Source organism: Achroia grisella, unplaced genomic scaffold, assembly GCF_030625045.1.
Source record: "Achroia grisella isolate CSIRO2021 unplaced genomic scaffold, CSIRO_AGI_Agris_v1 utg546, whole genome shotgun sequence".
Lineage (NCBI taxonomy): Eukaryota > Metazoa > Arthropoda > Insecta > Lepidoptera > Pyralidae > Achroia > Achroia grisella.
The window spans coordinates 6,448,516-6,466,910 of NW_026712931.1; the positions used below are offsets into that span (position 1 = coordinate 6,448,516).

At 44.8% G+C, this 18,395-nt stretch overlaps 1 protein-coding gene across 1 annotated transcript; it reads right to left on the minus strand.

The window, feature by feature from the left end:
* Window positions 1–111: 111 nt before the first annotated feature.
* Window positions 112–18,181, minus strand: LOC131848254 (folliculin). Its single transcript, XM_059198054.1, has 7 exons — window positions 17,678–18,181; window positions 17,040–17,225; window positions 16,069–16,204; window positions 2,274–2,533; window positions 1,720–1,918; window positions 1,036–1,138; window positions 112–766 (listed from the first exon to the last, which is right to left on the minus strand). The coding sequence occupies exons 1-7, from the start codon at window positions 17,942–17,944 to the stop codon at window positions 628–630; spliced, it is 1,290 nt and encodes a 429-aa protein (XP_059054037.1). The 5' UTR covers window positions 17,945–18,181; the 3' UTR covers window positions 112–627.
* Window positions 18,182–18,395: the final 214 nt, after the last annotated feature.

The following is an 18,395-nucleotide window of genomic DNA, read 5'->3' on the forward strand; positions in this document are numbered from 1 at the left end:
ACTATTATCTCACTGCTTGCAGGCATCTCTCGTTAAGAGGAAGATTTTGCCTACTATTTCTGCGATAACTAGGCGCCATGTACATGAATAGGGGAAGCATATTAATGCTTCCCCTATTCAGTCTTAAACACATTCTACGGAATAAATCAAATACAAACCATCACATAATGCATAATGGCAGTACTTTTGCATGAACATCCTGCCTATATATTTTTTATTAGTGAAAATTCATGGTAGTTGTACATATTTATACAAAAAAGGAAAATTCTAACCACATATTCTCTATTAGACGTGGACTCCACGACGATCTAAGAAATTGTGACTTCAACAATTTAATTTTCTCCCATAACGGTAATTTCATTCCATAATTCATATTTGATTTTGAAATATGGCGGTATGCAAAAAGCTATATAGCAACCAAGGATCTGATTATTAATCATAAAGAGGGGATAGGAGATTTTTAGTAACGACTTCCCGTTATGATTTCTGGTGATTTCGCCACTATGGGCTGACTGACTGCTCATAGGTGGGAGCAATATTCCATAAAAAAACAATAATACTGATTCATATTTTTATATTAAGAAACTAGAATGATTACCTAATATCACAGAACTACTAACATTACTCTTAATTACAAAAGACTTCAATCCAATATTTCAATAACACATCATCTTGTTGCGTCAAGCCAAGAACCTTTTTCAAATTGACTACTTCTTGTGATTTGGGACCTGATGCCACAATTGCAGATTTTACTGCTTTACTTAATCTGTAAAATAATAAAACAAATATTAAAGCATGTAGTATACACAAAACCCGAACAATGAACCAGTCCTGTAATCTGAAGAATTTATAAAGAATAAATAAGTATTAATGAAATCAATTGTTTTTATCGCATGAACCCTGTTATAGTTACACAGTAATAAGTAATATAGGATTCATACATAAAATAAAGTCTTGATTAAAAATAGCTTCTGCTAAAAGTTTCTTAGACTGACCTGATTTTCGTTACATATTTTATTGTTGTTCATAACTTACCCAAGCCATTCTAGTTGTAATGTCTTCACATGCTGCTGAAGAACTGCATCATTGAAGTAAGTATTCGTCATTGCCGCCTCTATTTTGTTCATAATAGTTGGGCCTGCAGTAAGTTTGATCATTAGTCCTTCCACAGAATAACAAAACCAACCTAAACAACTATATTCTATAATCAAATATTATTATATAATAAATCATTAGTTTTTACTGTTGCAAACCTGGCTTAAATATAAATGTTTTGCGAATTTACTTGATAGGAAGTATCAATTTCAAAAAGTAGTCGGTGACAAGATAATTTATTATTACCTAGTAGGGATAAAATATTAATGAAAAATTTTACACTTAAAGCTGCTCAATACTCTGGCTACTACTGATTAAATTATTTTTAATGATTTCATGTAATTTCCACTGCTCTATTACTAGATATAGGCCTCATTCAAAAGCTGCTAAGGAACACGGCTACCTATGGGGTATCCATTCATTAATCTCAGGAAACAAAGATGGTACTCCATTCTATGGAAGATTGTATAACATTTATGTTACCTGTCTGAAGTTGCTATATTCTAGCTTTCATGGATTGTCAGATTTTATAGTAAAATAACTTGTATATTATATAGGTATATAGTATAGCATACTATTACTAACATACCTATTTGAATTATTAAAAAAAAAATTGTTTCTCACATTTAGCGGGCAGTGTTCCTTGCCACTTGTAACTGAAGTTATTGTTTTCTGTTTCCTCAACTATGCAAGCTGTTTCCATATTCATAATTTGTTCGTTGTTGTCACTTATCCGAATATGAGTTGCTATTACATTGGTTATTGGTAATAATTGTGATAAACTTTTATTTATAACTGTAGAATTTTGTGACTTTATAAATATCTGTAAATTAAATATTATTTTTATATATATTACTATAAGACATTACAGTCATGTGCATTCGTTTTTTATATTAGCCTAACCATGTCGAAGTTCGCATCATGTGAATTTTTAAGAAAAAGGGATAATAATTAAATGTACAATAAAAATTAATACCATTGGAATTTTCACCTGTAAATAATTGGTTATTTTTTCTACATATTGATTCTTAATTTTATTATTTAAATTATTTTAAAGTTATTGACCACAACATCTGAGTAGTACCAATAATCTGCTTAACACACTTTCTACAATTAATAACAAATGCATTTAAAAAAAACTATATCCAATTAATTACAAAATTGTGAAAATAACTTACATGGATTCCAGTCAGTGTACAGTAAAGTAATACTCTAAAAACTGATTTTGATAACAAATTCTCCAATGCTCTCAAAGTGATATAGTCTTCACTATTTGTGTTACAAATACTATCTTCACATATCGTATTAGTGGTTGAGCGTGGACTTAGTTTCTTGAGCAAATCGTCACTTGTAAACAATGTTTCAGAGTATGTCAGTGCCCCAGCTTTTAACATCCAAGTAAAGTGAGAATGAAGTTTTTTGAAAACATTTTCTTCACCTAAAAATAGTAAAGAAAACTTTATTACTCTAGACCTATTAAAAATAGTGTAATAAAAACATTTCATTTTATGTGTGTAAAAGACTTATATTTAAGTAAATATACATGTACTAACATGAATTCGAAAAATATAATTAACCAATTGTTTTGGTTCATAAAAAATATATTATCTATGATTACCACAGGAATTACATAGTTATGAAATAATTAATGTGCTGGCCGCTGCCCCCGGGAGTCGGAAGGCGCGTCGGCAGGCACCGAGTCGCTGGTACGCCCGGACGTCAATCTATCCTCCTCGAGGTGAGAGAGTGCCCTTTTCAAAGCACTCCCTACCTGAAGGGCCTCAATAAACGCCGCGGGCGCGTTGCGGGTGAAGGACCAGGTGCCTTTTTATAGGCACCACGATGATTCGTCCTGAGAAGGACGTTTAAACGATGCTGATGCGACGACACGATGCGTGAAGAGGATTGTGATGACTATACTTAACGACGGCGATGATGGACGGGCAGTGAATGAGAAAACAGTTCTTGTGGTTCAGAATGCAGAGGCGAGGAGAATTTCTTCAGTGGTTGATTCCTTTTCAGGTCGATTTCGCTATCCGAAGATCAATGTCGCTATTCAGAGGTTGAATTCGCTATGATTTGTAGCGCTTTTGGACGCTACTTATATACGATTTTTGGCTACTAGCCAGCGGACCCTTGGCCGCCCTATTCTCCTCACCCCTTTATATAATTTTTATTATATTTTATCAATCTTACATTTTGTGTTTACAATTTGTGCATCAAACGTCAATACCATCTTTAATTTACATTTCTATTATGATGTGTGCGCTGCGCGACGTGCGGTTTAGGAATAATTCGCGATTTCGCGGATCGCGCCTTTTATATGACCTCGCTCCCCTTCCCCCTCATATATATATAGCGCGGGAGAGCGAGGTCGCGCGTCAGTCGAACGAATGCTGCCGCGCAACGCACATTACAATTATTATTACATATCTACAAATGAAATGATACTATAAAAAGATCCCTATGTATTTTGGGATCTATTTTTTATACTATATTCTATTCTGTTTCTATTTGCCGACCTATTTATTTTTAGGGGATTGAAACCACAACCATTATAATCATTTATTTGTCAAGCATTTTTGTAAATAATAACATAAATAACTTAAATTTCTATAAACTTATCCCTATCAAATCTATTAATCTTAAGGTGTTACTATGTAACAATTGTACTATTTATAAATTTGCTATATCTAATCGAACTTATTTCTACAAACTATGACTATATATAATCTTTAAGCGGTGGTCCGGAACATTATTCTCCCGCCGCTGCAGCGGTCGTCGAGGGCGCTGCAGGAGCCTTGTCTGGTTCCGGAGCCCGCTCTTCACTATCAGCAACTCCCGTTGGCAGGACCACGAGTCGTTTGGTTGGCCTCCTCAGCACGCCATTCTTGGTCTGGATGTCGGCCACTCGGATGACGCCGTCTGGGCCGGGAAACACTGCTATTACTCTCCCGCGCGGCCATGTGTTGCGCGGGAGATTGGAGTCGACGATCAGGACTAAGTCTCCGATGCGCAGAGGTTGCCCCGTGCCGCGGGGCTCCCGCCGGTGTTGAAGTTCCGGTAGGTACTCCCGGAGCCATCGGCTCCAGAAGTGGTCTGCTAGCCGCTGCGCTCTCTTCCAGTGACTCCGGCTATCGATATCGGTGTCTTCAAAGCTTCCCGGAGTTTGCACTTTGCCCGATCCTCCCAGTAGAAAGTGGTTAGGCGTGAGGGCTTCCTCGTCGTCCGGTTCAGTTGACACATGTGTGAGCGGACGGCTATTCACGGTATATTCCGCCTCACACAGCAGTGTGACTAATGTTTCTTCCGAAGGGTGCCGCTCATGCAGTGTGGCGGCTAATGCTGTTTTCACGGAGCGGACGAGACGTTCCCACGCTCCGCCCATGAATGGTGCGCTGGGGCTGATGAACCGCCAGCGTATACGATGATTAGCCGCGTCTTCGCGACTTGCTTCTATAGCGGCGCGACGTAGCTCTGCGTCTGCGCCGTGGAAGTTGGTCCCATTGTCGGACCAGATCTCGGTTGGCTTCCCTCGTCGGGCCATCATCCGCCTGAGTGCGGATATTGCGGAGTCTGTAGACAATGAGGTGGTTAACTCTAAATGTACTGCTCGCGTTGTCAAGCATGTGAACAACGCGATGTAGCGTTTGTGGTGTTGTCGCCCCACGGTGACACTAAGAGGCCCGAAGAAGTCCACGCCTGTGTATGTGAACGGCCTCTGGTGATGGGCGAGTCGGCTGACCGGATGGTCTCCGGTGGGCGGGATCGATGCTGTTGCGCGTCGTAGTCGGCACAGTTGACATCGCTTGACGATGCTGCGAATTGTCGGTCTCGCTCGAAGTATCCAATAATGCTGTCGAGCTTCGTTCATCACCAACTCGACTCCGGCGTGGTGATGCGTTCTATGCACCCAGTCCAGGTACAACTGGGTATATCGATGATTCCCATCCAGGACTATCGGTTTTTTCATGCTGTCTGTAACATCGACGACTGCTGCTATTCTTGACTTCAACTTGATGTAACCGTCTTCTTCGATCACCGCTAGTGGTTTCAGTCGGCTATTGTTATCGACTGTCCCTTTACCGCGGAGTGTTTCTATTTCGTTCTTGAACGATTCTTGTTGCGCGGCCCGTATCCACAATTGTTCCGCGCGCTGTATATATTCCGCAGTTAATTTGATGAAATTTCTTTCTTCACTATTGTCGAACCTCGGCGCTGTCCGTACTATTTTGCGAGCTGTCTTCTTATTCCACGCCGGGTCCTTCTCTATATTGCGCGCTGTGCGCCTATAATGTACAGCGTTTTGTGAGGCGGTGTTTTTTCTATTTTCGACCGCTTCGCGTAACCGGTCGGTGAACTGCAACACGCGTGCTGTGGCTCGTAGTAGTCGCAGCCATGACGTGAAGCGTGTGATGTCCGGGAGTACGCCGCTGTCTGTTGTGTTGCTATCGCCTGTGTATACCATGTGCGTGCGTTCTTCTCCGGTGTCTGTTGTTATGCCACCAGACTCATCTTGCCCGGGCCATTCTTCCTGCGGCTTGTATAGGAACTGGGGTCCGGTGAACCATCGATGTTCCGTGTCGAAATCCGTGGGCACTCCTCGAGTTGCGTCATCGGCCACGTTGTGACGCGTAGGTACCCATTTCCATTCGTTCGCTTTCGTTTCTTCTTCTATTTCCGCGACTCTATGCGCCACGAATGGTTTGAATGTGCGTGGACCAGCCCTTAACCACGCTAATACTGTTCTTGAATCGCTCCAGAAGTATCGACGGTCCGGTTTAATCTGGTATTCTTCTGTAGCCGTACGTGCTAACCGGCAACCCAGGACAGCGGCTTGCAACTCGAGTCTTGGTATAGATACTATCTTCAGAGGTGAAACTCGCGCCTTGGCTATGGCGAGTGTCACGTGAATGTTGCCGTCCTTGTCTTGCACTCTCCAATACACGGCGGCGGCGTAGGCGTTCTCGCTTGCGTCTACGAATGTGTGCAGTTCCCTGGATGACGCGCTGCTCAGCTCCGGATGACATCGTGGCACGTTGATATGGCGTAAATTGACTAAGTGCTGTGTCCACTTCGTCCAGTCTTCGGCTAACTTCTCAGGCAATTTCTCGTCCCAACCGATGCCGATTCGCCATGTTTCTTGTAAAATGCCTTTCGCTTGCACGGTGACGGGTGATGCTAATCCTAGTGGGTCGAAGAGAGACATGACCGTCCGGAGGGCTTCTCTCTTCGTCGGTGTGCGACTTCCGTTGACTATCTCTTGCGGAATTCGGGCCATATTTAAGTTGAAGCCCAATGTGTCCGTGGCGGGCCTCCATGTGAGGCCTAATATTTTCTCTTCTTTGTCGGCTCTATCTATGGAGACGGTCCTATCTTCTATTCTTGTGCTGTTGTATTTTTCTTGTAGTTGTGGGCTGTTCGATGTCCACTTCCTTAAATGGAATTTTGCTTTCCTATGTACGGTGTCAACTTCATGGGTGATTTTCATAGCTTCTTCCTCCGTTTGGAAACTTTGAAGGTAATCATCCATATAGTGGTTATGGATAATTGCGTCGGCTGCTCTTGGATATTGTTCCTTGTGTTGTTCTGCGTTGTGGTTCTTGATGTACAAAGCGATGCACGGTGAGCAGGCGGCGCCGAAGATCACTGCCTTCATTCTATATTCGCGGGGTGGTCCCTCCCGCCGGTGTTGTCGCCACAGGAACCGCAGGACATCTCTATCTTCTTCGTTGATTTCTATTCGTAGAAACATTTCTTCTATATCTGCGGCGACGGCTATTGGATGTTGTCTGAATCGCATTAACACCCCTGGTAACGATTGAAGTAAGTCCGGACCGGTCAGCAGATGATCGTTGAGTGACGTCCCCCTGGCGCGAGCGGCTGCATCGAAGACTGGACGAACTTTCCCCGGCTTAGCTGGATGAAGCACGGGAAAGTGCGGAAGATACCAGGTGCGGGCGTCCGATGGGGTGGTGGCGGCTTCTTCTGCGTAGCCTTTTTCTATTAGGAGCGCTATTTGTCGCTCGTATTCTTCTTTCAGCTGTGGATTCCTATCTATTTTCTTCTCTGTGCTGTACAGCCTGTTGAGCGCCGCATCGTAGTTGTTCGGCAACTCGACTTTATCTGTTTTCCACAGTAGCGATGTACTATATCCCCCATCTGGCAGAGCGCGAGTCTTCTTCTGTAGTATCTGTAGTGCTCGCTCTTGAGGGTCGGCGCGTGTCTTTCTTGGCAGCACGCCTAGTGATTCTATAGAGAAATATCTTCTTAATTCCTCTTCTATTCTATCCTCGGCCCCCTCACGTATATGATATACATGGTGGACTTGATGGCCGAGACTGCGAGTGGACGCTCCATGCAGCACCCATCCGAGCGGAGTTTTCGATGCGACTGGTTGTGACGAAGATCCTCGGCGAACTTCTATGGCCAGTAACAGTTCCCAATTGTCTTGGCCGATGAGGATCGTTGGTGTGGCGTCGTGGTAACACAGTATCTTCTTGATGCCAGCCAGGTGTTGACATCGTCGGATATCCCTTTCTTCTATTTGTTGTTTGGCGAGTTTGAGTCCCTTCATTGTCCTGGCGGAGATCTCATACTCCTCTTCTGAACCGCATAACGTTAGAGTTACGCGTCTCGAGCTATTTGTTCGAACCGTTGCGCCGGCCAGTGCTTCTATTTTCAGTGGTTCTGTCGGCCCCTCCGCGCCGACTCTTGTGGCTATTTCCTCATCTATGAGGGTGACGGTAGATCCATCGTCGAGGAGGGCGAAAGTGTCGATGCTGGCCCGCGGTCCGACTATTTTCACCGGCAGTATTTTGAGATAACTGCGCGGTGAACGTGTGAGCGAGACGCCTGTCGATACTGTTGCTGTCTCTGTCTTCTGTGTCTCGCTCGTTGCCCTGTAGTGCAACAATTTGTGATGCATACGTGGACAGTCATCTATTCCGCAAGTCTTCGTCTTGCAGTTATGTGTCTGTGTTCGATATTGTAGGCATCGGAAACACAGACGTTGCGCCTTCGCTATTTCCCAACGCCCGTAGCTATTTTCTTTCTTGAATTTTTCACACTGTTGCGCCGCCGTGTGCGAATTTGATTTGCACACGGGACACGTTGGCTTGTGGCGGGGTGGGCTGTCCGTCTTGCTCGCTGTATGTGTTCGCTGCGGACGGATTTGAACACGACGACTTTCCGACGGCTTCGGTTTGTCGTCCATGCTTGCTATCTTCATGGGTTCGGCGCTTACGCTATAAATTTCAGCTTCTATCTTCACGAAGTTGTAATACTGTACTAAATCCGGTACGTCTTCGTGGGCTTGCTGCTGGCAGTAAACATACCACCTATGTCGAATGTTCGGCGGTAGTTTTTCTATTAATAACTTCGCCACTTCCGGGTTGTATAGGAAGTTGATCTTCTTCAACGTCTTCAATGACACGATGCTATTCTTGACGGCTGTGGCGAATCTGCAGAACTCCCCCGGTGTGTCCTTCGGTGGTGGAAGACTCCGCAGCTTTGCTATTTCGACTTCTGCTATGTTGTTCGGTCGACCGAAGGTGAGCTCCAACTCGTGCATGATCTCTTCGGCCGGCGTGTTTGCTATTAGGAGGCTCTTCATTGCTGACCTAGCCTCCCCTCGTAAGGCTCTCCGGAGCCTTTCTATGTTCTGCGACGGCGTTAGATACCCCGCAGATTCTTCGTAGGCTGCCTTGAAGGCCAGCCAATCTGTATGCGCCCCGTAGAACGGTGTGAGTTCCCCTCTATACTGTGCTGCTAGGGGACCCGACGTTGACGCTTGTGGGTGCGGCGCGACGGCCGCTAGCGACGATGTAGTCGCCCTGACGATTTCGGTTACTGCAGTTGCGAGATCACCAACTTGAATGGTGTCTGTGGGTGCCAATCGTTGGTGAGTTTCTATGGTACCCCGAAGCGGCTCCTCTATTCTCGCCGGTGTGGGCCTCTTCGGTGGATTCGGTGGTGCTTCTGGTGGAGGTGGTGGTGGCTCGGACTGCTGCTCGAGCCATTCGACGACCCTATTGTGGCCGTCTTGCGATGCTGGTTCCGACGGTTCTTCGTCTTCTTCTCCGAAGGCTTCCAGTCGGGCTAGCTTGGCCTCCGCCAACTGTAATCGATAGCGAATGACCTCTTCTCGGGCGATAGCGATTTGTTTCTGTCTCTCCTTTTCTCTATCGGAGAGCTGTGATCGCGCCGTTGTTTGTTGAACGACGGTTTCTTCGACGTCTTGTGTCCCTTGTGGCGACCTCGGCGGTATGCTATGTCGAATAGGGAACGGGTTTTCCCTCCGCGGTGGGTCTGGGATCTGTTCTGCATCTGTTTGATGCTCTTCTGTCTTCTCCTCTTGCATCTTGCCAGTTCTGCTTCGTGTGACGGGCATCTTCTATTTTGTCTTCTATTCTTCTTGATCCGGCTCGAAGGACCAGCAGATGTGCTGGCCGCTGCCCCCGGGAGTCGGAAGGCGCGTCGGCAGGCACCGAGTCGCTGGTACGCCCGGACGTCAATCTATCCTCCTCGAGGTGAGAGAGTGCCCTTTTCAAAGCACTCCCTACCTGAAGGGCCTCAATCAACGCCGCGGGCGCGTTGCGGGTGAAGGACCAGGTGCCTTTTTATAGGCACCACGATGATTCGTCCTGAGAAGGACGTTTAAACGATGCTGATGCGACGACACGATGCGTGAAGAGGATTGTGATGACTATACTTAACGACGGCGATGATGGACGGGCAGTGAATGAGAAAACAGTTCTTGTGGTTCAGAATGCAGAGGCGAGGAGAATTTCTTCAGTGGTTGATTCCTTTTCAGGTCGATTTCGCTATCCGAAGATCAATGTCGCTATTCAGAGGTTGAATTCGCTATGATTTGTAGCGCTTTTGGACGCTACTTATATACGATTTTTGGCTACTAGCCAGCGGACCCTTGGCCGCCCTATTCTCCTCACCCCTTTATATAATTTTTATTATATTTTATCAATCTTACATTTTGTGTTTACAATTTGTGCATCAAACGTCAATACCATCTTTAATTTACATTTCTATTATGATGTGTGCGCTGCGCGACGTGCGGTTTAGGAATAATTCGCGATTTCGCGGATCGCGCCTTTTATATGACCTCGCTCCCCTTCCCCCTCATATATATATAGCGCGGGAGAGCGAGGTCGCGCGTCAGTCGAACGAATGCTGCCGCGCAACGCACATTACAATTATTATTACATATCTACAAATGAAATGATACTATAAAAAGATCCCTATGTATTTTGGGATCTATTTTTTATACTATATTCTATTCTGTTTCTATTTGCCGACCTATTTATTTTTAGGGGATTGAAACCACAACCATTATAATCATTTATTTGTCAAGCATTTTTGTAAATAATAACATAAAGAACTTAAATTTCTATAAACTTATCCCTATCAAATCTATTAATCTTAAGGTGTTACTATGTAACAATTGTACTATTTATAAATTTGCTATATCTAATTGTACGGGTATCTATTCCCCGTACTTGTTTGTAAGGTTGCGGGTGCAGGTGGAAACAAGAAAGACAAGTGTAATTATCCTCTCGAGCAGAGTTCGGTGGTCTGTACTAGCGATGGAAGCGGAATGAATTGTGCCGCGTTCGGCACCTATATTTATACTCCGCCCGCTCGCACCGTGTCACGTACTAGGTAACGATTGTGTTGCGCACATAGGTGCGAGCGGGACGGAGAGCGCGAAAAGACCACCTCTACTCGCTCCTTTATTTATTAATTTAAACTTTACAATACAATTATTTTTACCTATTAGGGAATTGAAACTACTACAATTATAAATTTTATTAAGCTAACAATAATCAAATATTTACAATAGTCGCGAACATATCTCCCGCCGCAGCTAAGCTGTATTTAATTCGAGTTCGCGTGGTTCGATTGGCAGGATTACTAATTTCTTCGTAGGCCGCCGAAGTATCCCCTTGTTAGTGCGCACGTCGACCGCCCGTATTTCACCATCCGGTCCCGGATACGTAGCCACCACCACGCCGCGCGGCCAGGAGTTCCGAGGCAGGTTGCCGTCCGCCACCAGCACCAAGTCTTCTAACTTGATGACTCCGTGTTTAGCTCGGGGCTCCCGCCGGTGTTGTAGCTGTATTGTGTGGGCGCGCTCTTCGCTTGTATTTTCCGTCTGGTGGGAATCGTCTTCATGAGACCACTCTTCTTCTGGTCGATATAGAAATTGCGGCCCCCGGAACCATCTGTGTGTTGAAGTGAAGTGGTGTGGTACGTCGCGTGTGGCATCATCCGCGACGTTGTCGGCCGTCGGCACCCATCTCCACTCGTTCGTTTTCGTATCTTCCATAATTTCAGCGACTCGGTGAGCGACGAAGGGCTTGAATGCACGCGGCCCGGTGCGTAACCAAGACAGTACGGTACGCGAATCCGACCAGTAGACACGACGGGCAGGTTTCAGATCGTGTTCTTCGACCGCCGTGCGTGACAGGCGGCTCCCTAGTACGGCCGCTTGCAGCTCCAGACGTGGTATAGTGGTGACCTTGTTCAAAGGGGCCACTCTTCCCTTGGCTGCGATGAGTGACACACGCACCTCGCCGGTCACGCATACGGCCCGCCAGTATACGACACAGGCGTATGCATCTGAGCTCGCGTCGACGAATGTGTGAAGCTCCGTCGTATGTGCCGTCGCCACACCGGGGTAACACCGTGGTATTACCAAGTGGGGTAACTGCTGTGCGTGCGATATCCAGCTCCGCCACGCTGCTGCTTCCCGTTCTTGCAGTTCGGTGTCCCAGCCGATACCCGTGCGCCACGTTTCTTGTAATATCTTCTTGGCTTGTATTGTGACGGGTGTGGCCAGGCCCAATGGGTCGAACAGCGACATAACGGCGCGGAGGGCTTCTCTCTTCGTTGGGGTGCGTTCGTCTCGTATGATGTGTAACGGAAGTTTGTTCCCGTTGAAGTTGAACCCGAGACTGTCTTCCTCAGGCCGCCACACCATTCCCAGTATCTTCTCAGCGTCGAGTTGCACCATGTTCTCTTCATTTCTATGTGAGAACTCTTCTCGTACATGGCGCGAGTTCGATGCCCAGCGCTGAAGATAGTAGTTCGCCCGGCTGTGGATGTAGGCGACCTCGCTTGAGATTCGTACGGCTTGCTCTTCAGTGTCGAAGCTAGTGAGGTAGTCGTCAACATAGTGATTGACAACCACCGCTGCAGCCGCCTCCGGGAACTCTTCTTTATGTAGTTCGGCGTTCTTGTTCTTCATGTATATCGCCGAGCATGGTGACGAAGTGGCCCCGAAGATGACGCTCTTCATCCTATATTCGACAGCTGGGCCCTGGCGTCGATCTCCTCTCCATAGAAACCGTTGCATGTCTCGGTCTTCTTCTCGTATTGTGACACGCATGAACATATCCTTGATGTCCGCTGTGACCGCCACACGGCGCTGTCGGAACCTCATGAGGACCCCCGGTAGTGATTGGAGTAGGTCGGGTCCCGACAGCAGCATGTCGTTGAGACTAATGCCCCTTGTCTTGGCGGCGGCGTCGTGCACGATGCGCAGCTTGTCCGGTTTCTGTGGGTTGATGACAGCGAAGTGTGGCAGGTACCATACTCGTTCAGTCTTCACCGGTGGGGCGATTTCTGCATATCCCCTTTCTAACAGCGTGGTAATTTGCTGTTTATATCTGTTCTTCATGTCTTCATTCTTGTCGAGTTTTTTCTCAATTAACTCGAGGCGTCGCATTGCTGAGTCGTAGTTAGCCGGCGGCGTTGCGTTGTCGCGTTTCCATAGCAACGCGGTCTCGTAGCCTCCCGCCGGTAACGGGCGAGTTTTTTCTTGCAATATTTTCAGCGCGCGTTGTTCCTCTTCATTGTATGAGCGCTTCGGTGTGACGCCCAGTGATTCGAGAGCGAAGTGTTCTTTCATTAATCGCTCTATGGATTCTTCATTTTCTTGCCCGTCGACTAAGTGACTGATTCTGTGCACTTGCTGTCTCGCTCTCGCCGCTCCCGTGCCGTGCAACACCCAACCCAGGTCGGTGAGTGATGCGACCGGTTGTGTCTTATTGCCTCTTCTGACTTCATGTGCGAGCAGCAAATGCCAGTTGTCTTGACCCAGCAGAACCGTCGGTTGACCTTCTTCATATGTCAGCTGATCTATTATATCGTACAAGTGTGGACAGTCTTCTATTGCGCTGCGTGATACTGTTTGTGGAGATAACAGTAGTTTCTTCATGGTTCGCGCAGACACGGCATGATCTTCCGATCTTCGTCCCCGTATTGTGAAGTGGACAAGCTTCGATTCATCGGCGTTTATGCGTGTCCCGGCCACGGCCTCTATGTAGAAGGGTGCGGGAGGGCCAGTGGCGCCGATTTGCTTCGCTGTTGCTTCTTCGATGATGGTGCACGTTGCGCCGTCGTCCAGGAGTGCGTATGTATCGCACGTTCCTTTGGGACCGATCACTTGTATCGGCACTATCTTGAGGAATGCGATCTTCTTATCTTCTCTCGCAGACGCGACGACTGCGGCTGCTTTATCATCGGAGGGCTCGCTGTCCTTCTTCTCTATGGTGTCGACGTGCAGGAGTGGGTGATGTAGGTGTGTACACCCACCAACGTTGCATCTCTTCGTCTTGCAGTTGTGACGAAATCTTTTTATCCTCAGGCAACGGAAACATAGCCTGTGTTTTTTTGCTATCTCCCATCTTGCTTGTGGCTCGGCGTTCTTCACAGTGATGCAGTCGGGTGGTGCGTGTCCCTCCCTGTTGCACGTCGGACACGGCGGTGAAGTCGGTTTCTCCTGCGTGATGTATGTTTTCACGCTTCTCTTCGTTGCTGGCTCCCGCCGGTCTTCATTTACTATTATTTCGGCGGGTGCGAAGTCACCGCACCTGGCTGCGGTGATTTGCAGGAACTTGGAGAGCGTTATCAGGTCCGGTTGATCAGCTGGCTGTTCTGCTACAAAGTCGTAGTATTTGAATCGTAGCGCAGAAGGCATCTTCTCCGTAATGGATCTTGTCACTTCTTCGTTGTACAAATAGTGGTTCTTCTTCAGGGCTTGAATTGTTGCAGTGACATTGGCTATTCTGGATGCGAATAGACAGATGTCCTTGGGTTTGTCTGACAGCCGCGGCAGCGCACGAAGTTTATTCATCTCGGCCATCACGAGTGCTCCTGGACGGCCGAACCTCGTAGCAAGTAATTGTATTACTTCTGCTGCAGACGTATCCCCAACGAAAAGACAGTGTGCAGCCTCTTTGGCCGCACCCTTTATACACCGACGTAATCTACCCAAGTTTTCTTGCTCGGTCAGCTGTCCCGCAGACTCTTCGTAGGCCATCTTCCAGGGCAGCCATTCGCTTGACGCGCCGTTGAAGGGTGGTAGTTCTGTGACTCGCGGCACTGTGGAGGGCTGAATTGCGCGAGCTGCCATAGTCATTGCAGTCGCCAATTCCTTATAGTCGATGCCCCCCTTCAGTGAATCCTCTTCTTTCTTCGTTGGCATCATCGGTGCTATGGAGTCTTCCCTCGGACCGTTGTGCCTTGCATGGTCCCGTCGGAATGCGTCGCTGCACGGCTGCGGCTGCGGCGCTTTCGTTCCCTCTCCGGCGGGTATCGATGAGATATTAATCCCCTGATGCAAGTCGGCGGTCGTCCTCTCTGTGTGCGGCTCCATCGTGAGTGCCAATGTGCTCGTCCGGCGAATCCAGTCCGTAGTCCTCTCTCTTCTTAATGTGGCGGCGTCCTCTTCATTTTCGTCCTCCTCTTCGTCGTCCGTGTCTGCCTCCAATGCTGCGACGCGTGCGGCGGCCAGTTCTACCTCCTTGCGTAGCAATTCTTCTCTGGCTTTAGCCAATTCTTTCTTCTTTTTTGAAGCTGTGGTGCGCGGCGCCCTTGGAATTGTTGTGGTAGTCTCCGCGGAAGTCTCCGTGGTAGCAGTAGGTTCCGAGGACGTGTACGTCGTGGTGGTCGACGTAGTGGCGGCAGCAGGCGACGTAGTGGCGGCGACGGTCGGCGTAGCGGCGACAGGCGACGTGACGGCGGCGGTGTTTTCTTCGTTTGATTGAGCTTCCATGGCTGTTCTTTGGCTTCTTGTTGTTGGCATCTGTGATCTTGATCTCTGTGCAGTCTTGCTTTCTTCTTCCAACAATCCGGCTTCTCGAAGGACCAGATGGTCTTGCTTTCTTCTTCCAACAATCCGGCTTCTCGAAGGACCAGATGGTCTTGCTTTCTTCTTCCAACAATCCGGCTTCTCGAAGGACCAGATGGTCTTGCTTTCTTCTTCCAACAATCCGGCTTCTCGAAGGACCAGATGGTCTTGCTTTCTTCTTCCAACAATCCGGCTTCTCGAAGGACCAGATGGTCTTGCTTTCTTCTTCCAACAATCCGGCTTCTCGAAGGACCAGATGGTCTTGCTTTCTTCTTCCAACAATCCGGCTTCTCGAAGGACCAGATGTACGGGTGTCTATTCCCCGTACTTGTTTGTAAGGTTGCGGGTGCAGGTGGAAACAAGAAAGACAAGTGTAATTATCCTCTCGAGCAGAGTTCGGTGGTCTGTACTAGCGATGGAAGCGGAATGAATTGTGCCGCGTTCGGCACCTATATTTATACTCCGCCCGCTCGCACCGTGTCACGTACTAGGTAACGATTGTGTTGCGCACATAGGTGCGAGCGGGACGGAGAGCGCGAAAAGACCACCTCTACTCGCTCCTTTATTTATTAATTTAAACTTTACAATACAATTATTTTTACCTATTAGGGAATTGAAACTACTACAATTATAAATTTTATTAAGCTAACAATAATCAAATATTTACAATAGTCGCGAACACTAATCGAACTTATTTCTACAAACTATGACTATATATAATCTTTAAGCGGTGGTCCGGAACAATTAATAATAATGCCTACAATAATATAGTTCCATAAAAAATGTTTTTTTCTGAAAACAGTATAAAATAATATACGTACCTGTTAATTGTAAAAGTGATCTTGATTGTCCAAAATCATTTCTGCCAGTCTTTAATCTGAGTGCTCTCTGAGAACACACTTTCTGTTCATCATTGTATACCACTTCAGCTAATTCTTGCAACTCTTTAGATATTTTCTAAAAACAATGTTTTTATAAAATTACACTTAATAAATTTATTGAGAGCTGGGTAACATTATTTTATGGTACTAATCAATAGATTTTAGGCTAAATAGAGATATTGGAATTAATTACCAGTATGGTCATTTCTTTCAACAATATGTTTGCACTTTAAGTAATTAGGAAAATTTAAATATTTATACTTTACAAGCTGACAAAACATCGTTTTACCATATAAATTAAAACACTAATAAAAATAGGGGTTGGTTATAGAAGGGTGAAAATTTAGGGTTGTATGTATTTTTGAAGGCTACATTATATAAAATTAAAAAAAAAAATTTGGTGTGGACTGCCTTTTATTTCATAAAAATCAGTCAAGCCGTTAGAGGAGTATGGTAACTAACATTGTGATACAAGAACTTTATATTATTATTACATGTTTTTTTGATTTTGATTTATTTATTTTATTATTTTTTTCTTCTATTATTTTTATTAAGAATTAGTTTAATTTAAATTTTGGTAACATTAAGATTGTTGAGTGAATATGTCGCTGCACGCGATCGCACCACCACTGGGCTGCTACTGAAAATCAGTGTTTTGCTCGCTGAGCAAATTGTTCACTGAGTAGCTCAACCCTTTCGTATCCCTGTGGCACCTAATATATATTTTAATGTTTATTTTATGTTTTTTATTTTATGTGGAAGTTAAAGTATTATGTGTTGTATTTTTTTTTTTATAATTATTTACTGTTCTTATGTGTTATTTGAATTTTGTTTGTACTATCTTTGTTATCGGGATACGAATAAAGATTTTTATCTATCTATCTATCTATCTATAACAGTATAGTTAATACCTGCATATGTTCAGATAGCACTGGCATGACATTGAGTAGTAGCATCTTGTCTTTCATTAGAACAACTATGGAAAACCAGCGTTTGAGGCCCCTAGCATGTGTGTCCTTGACTTGGAACATGTGACTGAGTACATGACCCCTTGTGTCATTGAAATAGACTACTCCACCTTCTTTGCTCCAGCTCACCTATTAAAATCAACACTTTAGTATATATAGAATTATTTTTAGCAATAAATAGGTATTTTAAATGCAAAAGTAACTATGTCAGGGTATGGTACAATTAAACTGTTTACAATTAAATTTTATTATGCTTGTTTGCCACTGTTGTGGTATAAAAACAGCTCTCTCTGAATTTTTATACCTATAATGTACAATGATGTTTTGTTATAGAGGTAAATAGAACTTTGGAGAAGAACATAGGCAAAAACTTGTCACTAAAATTACAATTACTGTAATTATTTCTGAAAATCAAAATATTAGATTAATGATTTCAGAAAACTTTAAATTTTAATTTCCAGACATTTAGGCATGGAAATATTATTACTAATATAAGTAGATTATCTAACTCTTATACTTCATTTTGAACTTTTAGTATTTCTTATTACTATTAGGACTATAGGTACAAATTTAAGACTTACTTCACAAGTTATGCTTCTAATCGCTGCTTGGCGTAAAAACTCTGTTACATCAGGATTAGGGACGGACTCCCTACTGCAGAATATAGTTCCATCATCATTTCTTGATACAAATACGATTTCAGGACCAAGAGAATTACATCCACTGCATTGTATTGTAGTCTTCGAAGATTCGGTAATGTTGTTCTCGTCGTGAGTTGTAAAGGTGCAAAATAAAGGTCGTGGTCCATGAGCTTCGCAGAAATGGCATAGACCAACAATTGCATTCATTTCTAATGTTCCTTTAAATTAGATGTCCATTATCATATGAGCAAGTACAATATTTGTAAGCAAAAATTACGTTTTATTTTCAGGAGAGCAAGTGTCGAATAAATTTACTTAGGGTTAAGCAAATCGAAGTCTCATTAGATATTGAATAGATTTTAGGTTATATTTGAGATTATTACAGTATCTTTAAAGTGAAATTAAATAAAAAATAATGTTTATTATTTTCAATTCCTAAAAGATATTTTGCAACTGTCAGAAATTACATTGAAATGACATTAGTTTGACTTTGACGTTGGGTTGTCAAACGTCTACAGTGACTTAGGGTTGCGTTATATTAAAATAAATATGTTTGTGGCGGCTAATATTTTTGCTTTGTAGAAGATATTCTTATTTTTAAACAGGATGAAAAACTTACGAGTCATATAGGTCAGTGCTTGACGTTTGATTTTTTTGC

Bases quoted from the DNA above. Each gene is read 5' to 3' on its own strand.
- LOC131848254 (XM_059198054.1), bottom strand. From the start codon at position 17,944: ATGAATGCAATTGTTGGTCTATGCCATTTCTGCGAAGCTCATGGACCA. The intron at 1,919-2,273 runs GTAAGTTATTTT...TTTAATTTACAG, and splicing joins GTACACTGACTGGAATCCAT to ATATTTATAAAGTCACAAAA. The intron at 1,139-1,719 runs GTGAGAAACAAT...AACTTACTGCAG, and splicing joins AGGAACACTGCCCGCTAAAT to GCCCAACTATTATGAACAAA.